Source organism: Rhinolophus hipposideros (assembly GCF_964194185.1).
Source record: "Rhinolophus hipposideros genome assembly, chromosome: 3".
Taxonomy (NCBI): Eukaryota; Metazoa; Chordata; class Mammalia; order Chiroptera; family Rhinolophidae; genus Rhinolophus; species Rhinolophus hipposideros.
This window is the reverse complement of record NC_138049.1, coordinates 66,395,389-66,407,478: the sequence shown is the minus strand read 5'-3', so window position 1 is coordinate 66,407,478 and position 12,090 is coordinate 66,395,389. Positions and strand designations below refer to the sequence as shown.

At 36.8% G+C, this 12,090-nt stretch overlaps 1 protein-coding gene across 11 annotated transcripts in view; it reads left to right on the top strand.

The window, feature by feature from the left end:
- The window catches only part of LOC308493669 (cytochrome b5 reductase 4), a 78,008-nt gene extending 66,149 nt beyond the window's left edge, over positions 1 to 11,859 (top strand). For 4 of the 11 annotated variants that reach the window (XM_081040166.1, XM_081040167.1, XM_081040165.1 and 1 more), the window contains 2 exons: positions 7,183 to 7,347; positions 11,127 to 11,848. In XM_081040166.1, the coding sequence (XP_080896292.1) occupies positions 7,183 to 7,347; positions 11,127 to 11,181 (220 nt within the window). In that variant the 3' untranslated portion in view covers positions 11,182 to 11,848. Of the gene's footprint in view, positions 1 to 1,096; positions 1,172 to 7,182; positions 7,348 to 11,126 lie in introns of all 11 variants that reach the window. The other 7 variants (XR_013992750.1, XR_013992751.1, XR_013992748.1 and 4 more) reach the window with 5 other exon arrangements.
- The last annotated feature ends 231 nt before the right edge of the window (positions 11,860 to 12,090 follow it).

The following is a 12,090-nucleotide window of genomic DNA, read 5'->3' as shown; positions in this document are numbered from 1 at the left end:
AGAAGAGTGAGGTGGATACGCTGACATACATTTTGTAACCATTGAAAGCTATTTCTAAATAATTTTAGGACTCCATAAGTCACACATAGTATCTGAAGCAAATATGTATGTTGATGATAGTATGATATAGATAGTTCTAGGCCTTCCGAAAGTTGAAGACCTCAGAAACTCAGCTATTTCTCTAGTGGCTCCAGTATCTTCTGAATATTTTCTGAATATTCTTAACAAGGTAATTCTGTGGTATTTTCTAGTTTTTTCCTTCCTGTTGTCTCCCATCCCTTTTTTCCTTCCCTTTTAGTGAATGACTTGCACAAATTAAGGATGGCCTGAACTTATGTATCCTTGAAGTGTTTTCCCTTCTTACATACTTAAAATACGAGCCTAAGAATATTTACCATGTTTAGAGAGTTGTATGGCAACTTAGAGCATGATTTAAAGAAATACAAATTCCTAGGTTTTCAAGTGTCTTTTACACTAATTTACAAACTGAAAAATTGGAAGTGGCACTTACTGAAAAGCCTAAAGACCTAAATTCTAGTTTTCATTCTATCCACTACCTTGAAACTTTATCCAAAAATTACTTACCTCTGTGGGCCTGTCTCTTCATTTTCAAAATAAAACAGTGATACCTTTCCTACTTACATCATAAGACTATTATTGTGAGAATTAGAGAAAATAATGTAAGTGATTTGGAAACTGAAGCCCTACCTCAAATATTTGACTTATATTTACAGAGCACCTCTACGTGCGTATGTTTCGTATCTCTAGGTATTAACTGTTAGAGTTTCTGTTTTCCTAAACAAACACTTAAAAGAATTTAAACAGACATAGGTAGGCTAATTTTTAGATAGGTTTTTTTTTTAAGTATTTCTGGAATTATTTTTTAATATTTTTAAGATAGTTCCCTTATAAAAGCCCATTTACCAGTATTTCACTGAACATTGTACTTTCAGTCTGTTAATAAGAGTTAAGAAGTAATTGATAAAAAGGAATGTGTTGACAGCCTCTGAACATAAAGTGTCTTTTAACAAAGTCCACTGTGTGTTTTGTTCTGTTCTGTTCTGGCCTACATAATTTGGGTGGTGGAATTGCGTAGGCTGCAGTATTGAGGATGAGGAAAGGCCCCTTTTTTCCCCACTTCTGGATGACTGGCTCTAACAGCACTCACCAGGTGAGTGACACTCTCCAGCTTGCTGAGAGAAGTAATAGTGTTCCACCTCCTGGCCTGCCTTTATCCTCCTCCCCCTTCTACTCCTTCTCCTCCTCCTCTCACCTGCGTGCTCTTGTGTGCTCTCTCTGTCTCTCTACTCCCTAACCTCCTTCCTCTTTCTGGAGATACAGCTCTCCTCACTTGAGGTACTTGCTTAAGGTCTAGCACTGTATCATTTACGCTCCCTGGAGACTCGTGGTCAGGCTGTCACTGGAAAATGAAAAAGCCATGCTTGTGTAGATGGCTTTGGAACATTTATCAGGAATTTTACCATATTCTGAGGCTTTGTGCAGATAGCCAAGAAACCTTGCCTTAAAGGCTTATTGATGGGTTTTATAGTACTGTTCATTCAAAACCAGAATTGTTGAATCCTGTACATAAAAGGAAAGTAAAAGTTCAGATTTAATATAAGGTAATTTTAATTAGTCACATCTGTATTTTAGTTAATAGTTAAAGATTTTTTATATGTGTTAAATCACCCTTTCCTACATCTTAACTCTCCTATGTCATTTCTGGTTTTAGTAATAAAGTTTCTTATGACATAATATTACACCTGAACACATCTCCTTGGTTAAATTATTATTGGATTTAAATTAAAAAAAATTTTTTTTTGCATTTTGTAGTTAAAACAAGTTAAATACTCTACTGTCTGTGTGATTAGGTCTCAGCCTTCCGATCAATCCTTTGTGGAACAAGGAGGGAGGGATAGAAAAGATAGATAATAAGGCTGCTGTATGATCTAATATTTTCTTTTTCAGCAAGCGTGCTGTTTGTCCTCAAAGATTATCTAAATAATATCATTAGCAAATGTAATTCTTAGAAATATCATTGTATAATGGAAACTTACTAACCTTGTGACCTTAGGCAAGTTACTTGACCTGACTGGGCCTCAGTCTTTCCATCTGTAGAACAGGGACATCAATACCTGTGTCATAGAATTGCTTGGGTATGGGGGGCAGTGAGATAGCATACGAGGTACCTAACCCAGAGTGAGCATATTTGTAACATTCATTCATTCATTCATGAAATACTTGTGAGCATCTACTGTGTGCCAGTACACAGGGGTACAGCAGTGCACAAGGTACTGTGCTGGCTTATTTTCTCATGCAATCCAGGGAAAATATGTGCCTTCATGTTCCCATATTGCTCAACTTAATAGAATTGCAAAAAATAGGTATACTGTAAGTATTCATTTAGGATATTTCTATTTCAATCAGTTTTCATGTCATTAAGTATAAAATTTGTAATGAAAAAAGTTAACTTACCTGAACTTTGTCCAAATATGTTATTGCACTTGACTGTTAACTGCAGTATTGGAATTCAATTCACAACACTCCAAGTACAGCAAAATCTCACACATTAATTTTTCTTAAAAAAAAAAAAAAGAGAGAGAGAGAGAAAACAGAAAGCAAATATGTGCAGTAGCAAATGTAGCTCATTACTGTGCAAACTGGAATCCAAATTAAATTTGTTACGAGGCCTAGTTGATCCAGTCTTACATATTGCCCCCCGCCCCGCAGTATAATGCCCCGTCTCTGAGGTCTTGGCCTTTGCAGAACTCATTTCAAGGGACGGGATAGGGTGACAAGGGGGTTGAACACTAGACAGCATTTGTTATACATAAATATAACAAGTATTTTCCTTCCCTTTTAAAGCATTTTTGGAGACAATAACCTTATTTTAGTAAAGCTACCAGCATATACTTTTGTATAATAGTAGAATTTGTTGATTTGCTGATTTTCTCCCTCTGTTTATAAAATTAATACCTATTTATATAGAAAAAAACATAAGGAAAAAATCGCCCATAATCCTGACATCCAAAGAACAATTATTAACATTTATGGTCTTTATCTTTCCATTCTTTCTCTCTCTCTTTATCTCTCTGTCTCTCTGTCTCTGTCTCTCTGTCTCTCTCTCTCTCTGTCTCTCTCACACACACACACACACACACACACATGCACATATACTGACACACTTACACACACATACCTGTTTGTTTTGTTTTGCATTTTTTAAATAAAATAGTCATACTGACTATAATTCAATAACTATATTTTCTACTTAGTGTATTGTGTGTATTCTGTGTATAGAATACTTTAAATCAGGGCTTTTCAACCTAGGGTGATTTTTGTCCCTCCCCCAACATAGCCCAGGGGATGTTTATTCCTGGAGACATTTTTCATCATAACAACTGTGGAGGGGGTTCGACTGATACCTAATTGGAAGAGGTCAGGAGTGCTGCTAACATCCTGTAATGCACAGGACAGCCCCCCAACACAAAGAAATATGCAACCCAAAATTCCAGTAGTGCACTGTATTACCTTCTTGAAGATTTACTCTGAACCTAACATAGTCAAGGCTTTGAGAAATTGTAAACAAACCTACTTACCTTTTTTTTTTAACCCAGGAGTCCCAAACTTAAAGACAGTTAGCCTGTTTTAATGGAACACCACTAACATCTGGAGGGACACTAGTGATTCATCAGATTCATTTTGAGAAATGTTTCCAGCATGTGTATATTTTATCTAATTTTAACATCCAGCTGTTTATTCTGTGAGCTATTTTTCCCATGAGCAAGTTGCAAGTTTTCCTGCTATTTCTAGTGTTTTTCTTCAACTAGAGAAACTAGGAAAAGCTGGGACCCCAAATACTCAAATACTCTTCTGTGGGCAGTGATAAACCACTGAAGCCTAAGCAAAGAAATTGTAAGCTTCGACCTGGGTTTTTAGAAGAACTAATATGGAAATGGTGTGTCGGAAAGATTAGGACCAAGACTATCAGATACTGCTGTATTGTAGACAGGAGATACAAGGGAGTTGTGGCAGTGAAAATGGGAGGGTGGGGTACACGTGTAGGAAATATGAAGGAGGTCGGTTTTGGAAGCTGATGGGTTGGAGAAGGAGGGAACAGGTCGTTGGATGACTGCAGACTCTGCATACGATTTAGACTGAATATATTTATATTTCAAGATTTTTCTTCTCAGATCATTATCAATCCACTTCAAAATATTTTTTGACAAGTGTATTTTCTTCCATTGACATTTAGACCGTGTAGGTATTCCTCAGAAGCAGGTATATTCTCTCTCTCTTTCTCTTTTTTTTTTTAAATGTTGTTTTGTACTTTATAGATTATGTAAATTTATTGTCAGGTAACCTTTTCAAGAGTCCCAGTCCTTTCTGGCACTTTTGAAATCACTGGGCAGAAAGGCATTTCAGGACGTTGACCCATGTGCCCTCTCCTGCTTCAAGGCTCTAATTGTTTCACACAGGAAGTTGGCCTTCATTCAGAAACCTGCAGAAGAGGTGGCTGATTCCACAGTAACCATCTGTTTCTTGATGTGGTATAAGAAATCTGTTGTTCAGGTGTTCTTGAGTCTTAACTCGGGATTGATCCTGCTCCAGTTAAGCTCTTTGCTAGTCCTGTGAAGACGGAGATAAGCAGGATAGCAGGCTCTTTGAAATAACTTTAAAAACTGCATTCATGCCCCTCTTAACTTTTTCTGTTGAGCACGCAAACGTTAAAGCCAGAGGACCGTTATGTGAATAAATACAAAATGCATGAGAAGTTTACACCATTTATGTAGGGATCTCAATTACTCATCACTCTTTTGTAGATAACCTGCAGAAGGTATGCCACTGATGAGGCTTTTTGTTTTTTTAAGCATCTCAGTTAAGGAAAATTATGCATTTTTTCAGATGACAGGGATGCCAGTGTTGATTTACATATACATACCTCAGGAGTTTTATTCCAGTAACAGACTTGTTGGCAACAGAGCCAGAAGAGATTGTTATTTTTAATTTAACAAAGCAATTGCTATCTTTCATCCAATTGTCTATGTATAATTAGAAATGTCTTAAGATAGTGGTTTTGCAGCTCCTATTGGGCCCCCTTTGATAATCTGATGAACGCTATGGACCTTCTTCCTAGAAAAATGTACTTAGGAATTCATACACTTTTATATGTAATTTCATAGATGCCAGCATGTGGCTTTTTACTTCTATTTACTTCTATTTATAATTTTTATCTTTTAGTCAGTATGGCTTTTTTGTAAATAAATTACTTTATTTATTCAACAAGTTGTTTTTTTTTTTATATACATTTACCTTAAGCTGGGCCTGGACACGACATTGAACAAGTCAGACAAGGATCCCGCCCTCATGGAGCAGTAAACTACATTCCAGATTTCATTCCTAAACTACATTCCTAAACTACAAAATACATTTAGGAACTACATTCCTAAAACTAACTTAATTTTAAGTGCTAAAAAGGAAAAATAAATTAGTGTAAGAAAGTATTTGGGGAGGCTGTTTTGTATACGGTGGGTTAGTATTGCTGCTAAAACTAAATGGGTACCTTGAAGGTCAGAAGTAAAACATAATTCTATAGGGTTTTTAAATGTAAAATCAGAATTTTAGAGTTATAAGATATGATGTAGTTTTCCCACCTTGTTCCACAAATGGACAAATCAGACCTAGAGGCTGGGGTGTCAAAGAGAGCTGGGGCTACTTCTCTTGCCCCGCCTGGTGCTCTGGCGTGGTCTGTGTGCTCGTGCCAGGCTCGTCAGCTCTTGGAAACCTGACCCCACTACAGCATGGCAGGGATGGTAGGGATGGGAGGGCAGCTGCACCAGCCACATCCTGTTTCTGTTTGTCATTTGGCTTCCCAGGCCCCCTCACAAGAGAAACTGTCCTTTCAACTTTTCCTTAAGGTTGAAATTAATGTATAATTCCTTCTACTCTTGAGGAAATATATCATTTACTCACTGGAAAATGTAGAAATGCATTTGATCTGATGCTATTGAAAAATGATAAGAAGTAATTGTGTTTTGCTAAAATGGAGCAGAGGGAGCAGACACAACATAGAATTTTGAACATTTGCTGTGGCTCTTTACCAGCTATTCACTTAATAGATTATACAACTGTGGGAAGGAATGCACTGTAGTTGCATTGTGAAACTTGGTTTGGTGTTCTTCTTTCTCGTTTTAATTCTGTACCCTTTCTCTTTCTTTCATGTTTCTTTCCATAATGTTTGAGTTCCTCCTGTGTGTTGGCCACTAGGGACAGAGTGGTAACCACAGCCGTAATGGTCCCTGCTCTCCTGGAGGTTATGGTCTAGAGAGCAAGGTTGATATTCATAAGGTTAACCATCTTGGTGACCACATATTTACAACCCAAAGTAAGGTCTGTGAAGAAAAGAAAAAGGAAACCATTTCTACATCACATATAACAAAGGACCCTAGACTGGTGGGGCCTTCATGCTTCCCTGTGGAAAAGGTGCTTCGTGGAGAACTGAGGAGTGGGGTGTGATCAGGCGGTACCAAAACGAGAGGGAGAATGCCCAGTGTGGTGGCAGTGAAGACTGAGAGAAGCAGACACATCGTTAGGAGCTAGGACTTGGTGAGGGAGTGGGTATGAGAAGTGAGGGACAGAGAGGTCCCCAGAATAAATCCCAGGTGTGGGGCTTGTGCCACCAAGTGGACTGTGGTACCGTTCACAAAGAGAACGTCAGGTATGGGGTAGGGCGATTGTGAGGTGAGGTTGAGGCCTTTGAGACAGCAACAGTAAGAAGTCCAATAGGCTGTTGGTTATAAGGGTCTAGAACTCATAAGAAGTTTGAGTCAGATTAAAATGCACGTCTCTGGTAATTGCTGTTTACTGTGACTCATATGTGAGCAGGTTATCAGTAGACATGTGGAGTTCTCTGAGATCTCTTGGAGTTCTCCTAATGAGTTCCATAAAAAATGCCAGATTACTCTTCTCATCTGGAGCAAAAGCTAATCCTTAGTAAATATGGATTTACCTTGTATGTTTTCTTGGAATCTTTGCCTATAGCTATTCCAGTGCTTTTCTAGCAAATGTATCCGTTTTTATGTATTGTTTTCAAAGGGGAAAAAAGAAGTTTCAGTGAACTTGAAACATGTTAATAATATGTTAAGGTAATAGATTTTCAAAAAGAATGTTTCTTTTCTCTAGATTTGACATTGAATTTGTTCTCTCAGCACCTACGTCTGAATGGAATGGCAAACAGGGACACATTTCACCAGCTCTTCTTTCTGAATTTTTGAAAAGAAGTTCAGACAAATCCAAAGTCCTCATCTGCATTTGTGGACCAACGCCATTTACAGAGCAAGGAATAAGGTGAGGAACAATGCGGTAGGAAAAAGAATCCTCAAGGCAGAGAAATGAAGCTCTTCCTTCCGTAAGAAGTAGCTGATTTAGTTCTCAGTTCTTCCTATTCGTGTGAACCTGCACTTTAGTAGTCTGTCACAGCCTAAGAAAATGACAAAGTGTTTAATCTTCATGCAGGTGAAGGATTGAAGGCTAAGATTATGCAGAGTTAGATGTGAACACAAAAGTAAGCTGCAGCCAGCTCTCAGTGTCTCTGCTAATCACAGGCAGTGTGGAGACGTTCCCAAGATTGTTGCCACCATCTTATTTGGCATACTAGAGTTAACCTCTTCTACCAGAGCTTTATAATATATAGTCATTGATAAGCAGTGTTTCTCTCGTTGTAGCTTTCCATCTTTCTTCATTCTCTACAACTGGGTGAAAGTTAATAAGTAATACAGTCGTCGAAAGCCAGGTAGCAAGACAAAAAGGAAAGACTAGAACATAATGAGCCAAGACTAAGAGTTGAACGCTGGCAAATGAAAAATCAAAATCAAAGCAGTGGCCATGTTATTTGAAATACACCTTGATATGATTGGACTCTAAAATGACACTTTAAAATGCTTGGTTAAATATAGCCACCATTTGGTTTCCAGGTGATTTTGAAATGAGACTGCCTTAAATGCCCTGTTTTTTCTTGTTTAGTATATGACTAAACCTAATATTTTCTATATAATTTTCTCTCTTGCTATTTTATTTTTAATTTTTTAATTTTTTTTTTTTTAGTTTCAGGTGTACAAAACAACATACATTTACACCCCTCACAAAGTGATAACCCCAACAAGTCCACTACCCCTCTAACACTGTACATAGCTATTACAATACCATTGACTATATTCCCTATGCTGTACTTTACATCCTGTGAGGATATATATGTGTATATATATATTTTTAATTATAGTTGACATTCAGTATTTTATGTTAGTTTCAGGTGGACCGAGCAGTGGTTAGGCATATTTTTAATATTATGAAAAACATTGACAACAAAAATAGATGTTAAAAAGCGTTTCTCTCCGTGTTATATTTAAAAGGTATTTTAATTAAATATAAGTGTATTTCTGGATTTTATTACCTTCAGGGGAATGTTCTTCTGTTTAAGTTCTCTCAACTTAAACAAAAATAATAATTACTATTTAACTTCTAATTTTTTAAAGCTCAAACAAAACTTTTAAAATTATAGTGAAGACTTAAATTGGTTTGAAGTAAAATAATTTTTCAGAACAAAAAGACTAAGGGCAATATTCTTCTACTATATTGACACTGCTATTTTAGAGGTATCTTAATGCTCACTTTATGGATTGCAGTAAAATAACTGGAATCATTAAATGATGGGAATCATAAACTCGTCATCAAGAGACTGACTTTAAGGCCACTTAGTCCAATTTCCACTGGCTGAGGAGGGGAATCCCTTGTACAGCCTCCTGATAGAAGTGGGTTGTGTTCTCCTGTGGATTATAGGCTTCTTGAGGGCTCTTCATTTTGGTTCCATGCGTTTAGCCCACTTTCTTACATACTGGAGCCTTAGTACGTGCATAACTGAATGGAAAGTAGCCAAGAATCTAGTATTTTTACATTGATAACATTGACTGTAATCTCTACAGCTTTATTTTCTTAGCATTACCGCAGAGCTAGTCTTTCTATGCTATACTGGCTGGCTTGCCCAGAATTTCTCAAGAGTATTATCAGTCCTCATCCACAGACCCCTGCTGTTACTCACCCTTAACCATGCTGCATAGAGTTGCCTGGTGAGATGTCGCTTAATTCAGATCAGTACTTCAATTCATAGCCCTGTGAATTTCAGTCTGGGACTTTTATTTATTTGGTTTCCCTGCCCTCACCCTCTTCATGGATGTGGTATGTCTCTCATACTTGGCAGTGACATGAGTCTCTTATTATATTGTAGTTTGTGCTGTCCTAAAAGATGACTGGGATTACCCATGCCTTGTGTCCTTCAAAGTTAATCTCATGTCTGCTACATAGGTTATAAGTATTACTGTTCTAAACATATTCTCCATATTTGGTGAAAATCTGTCAAATTTGTATGATGCGATAACTCACAAACCTTTTTTTAATATAAATAAAAGCTTATAATTAGTTGGCCAGTAAAGGTTCTTTCATCTGTTAAATACCCACTTTGTTTATTACAGAGATGAATGAAACAGTCTCTGCTTTCAAGGCCCACACTGTCTGGTGATGGAAACAAATGCACAGACATAACTAATTATCACTCAGAATATCATAAATACTCTTACTAGAGATAAAAACAAGGTGTGATGGAAATTCAGGGACAGACGAGTGACTTGTACCTAGAGTTGTGTATACTGGAGTGGGGGAGCTGCACTGTCAGAAAGACCTGTGCTTTGAATGATGAGCAAAGCACTGCCAGTCAGAGGAGGTGCAGCAGGGTAGTACAGGCAGAGGAAGGACGAGCAGGTGTTCAAAAGACGACTGTGTGGCTAGCACGAAGCCACAGGGCGAGTCAGGCGGTGTGGCGGGAAGTGTGCGGACATGGGGAGGCCTGCTGCGCTGGTGGGCCCCCATAACTGCTGCACCACACTCTCCCCTAAATGTGTGTGTGCTCTGAAAGTTACCTGGCTAAGTATGAATCCCAGCTCTACCACTTAGAAGCATCTTACAATCATTAGTCTGGTGTCCAAGGGCCAGTTACTTAACCTTTCCTCACCTCTAAAAGGAAATTAGTGATAAAACTTATCCATGTGAAGTTCGTAGCACAGTGAATGCATATAGTAAAAGCTAAATAAATGTTTATGTTCAGGAGCATTTTAAACAGAGCCATTTCTAAGATTTCATTCTCCATCAATAGTGTTTTCCAAGTTGAATTATCCTTAAGCAGTATTTCTGCTTTTTTCTGTTCAGTGGAGAGAGTAAAGATAGAATGCTATGGGGATCAACTCCTTACTTTGAAAACTGGAGTATAAAGGGAGGAAAAAAATCAAGTATTTGTTCTGCCTTTTCTACATGAGCTATGTTACAGGGTAACCATGTAATAAATAAGCAGAAGTTTTCCTTTATAGACTTCCTCAGCTGATAAATGAAGAAAGAATGATAGAAGTGGAATATCACCAGTTTTAGTACCTAATGAATTAATGGATCTATAGGTATATCATCGTGGTTGTTAGGATCCAAAAAGAGAGGCAGCCGGGTATTACGTGCCTCCTGATGGAAAAATACTACCTCTGACATAGTCTTGTCAAAGAAAATTTAACCTGTATCTGATCCAGCCTGTCGGTCCAATTATTAAATTATGAGCAATAAGAGGATATAAACATATTATTAAAGTAAACCACAGAGATGTAGCAAAATGAGGACTGGAAGATTCAGCACATACATTCTGATTTTGTCAAATAAATTTCAGTATAAAAAAATAAATAAATTTCAGTACAAAGAGATGGAGGGAGATCTTACAGATTGAAAGATACAAAAAAAAAATTAAAAAAAAAAAAGGAAAGATACCTAAGAGACTTAGCAGGCAATCACAATGAGTAGACTTTAACTGGATCTTGATTCAAACAAACTTTAAAAAATTATGGCATTTATGAGACAATTAAAAATTTGAACACTAACTAGATAATTGCTGATATTAAGGAATTGTTAATTTGAGGGGTTTTTCTAAGTACGTGGTAAATGGGAAAAATGAAAAAGTACTGTTTATGATGGTAGACTTTGATCTTACTGTTTTATTTTAAAAAATTTTCCTCGGAGACATGTGCTTTGTATTTGTTTTTCAGGTTGCTGCATGATCTTAACTTTTCCAAAGATGAGATCCATAGTTTTACAGCATAATGAAGAGCTGTCATTGTCCTTTATTCAACTGTTTTATCTAAATTTGTGATTGCTTAGGGTTTTTTAAAACAACATTTTTGTATATACTGAAAGGTAAACTAGAATCCAGGCTTCAGTTTCTTAAATAAAATCAAATTTTCCTTCAGTATAGATAACTTGTTGACTTTATTTTATACCATAATTTATTTTACTACTGATAATTTGACCTGGAAATTTAGTCATGGCAACAAATGCATCCAGGATTGTTTGTTAAGAATCACAAAGTTCCTTACCATGTAAACTGTATCACTGTTCTACGATGAGCTGTTGTTTTATGACACGATAAAATAAATGATCATTTTGGTCACGTTTCTATGCTATAAAATGTTTTAGCAATACAGATTAAATTTTACATTGCACTGTTAACTCAGGAAATGATCATATATGTCCTTGTTATTACTGTTAAAACACAGAATGTTACAACTTACTAAGTGATCCAAATGTGTGTGTGTGTGTGTGTGTGTGTGTGTGTGTGTGTGTGTGTGGCATTGATACAGAGTAGCATAAAAATATACTTAAGTACTTTTAAATCCTTGTCCTAAAAATGTGTTTGAATGTAACAATATTGGGTCTGTGTCTAAGGAAAATTTAAAAATGCAACAATAAAAGATACTGAAGATGCTTCATACGTGCAGCGTGGATAAGGTGTGTTGAGAGTTTAAGAGAACTTTGACAACTTTTTTTGTTGTTGTTTGTTTGTTTACTTGCTTTTATTCTTAGCCAAACCCAGAGGCATTGGGAAAGATAATGAAAGTGTAACATCTGGTCCCATGGCCTAAAATAATCATTTGGTGCTTTGGAATGGGTTAAATTTTAATTATTTTTGAGCCCATCTAGACCAGCTGGGAAAATGAAGAACACTCTGTCCTA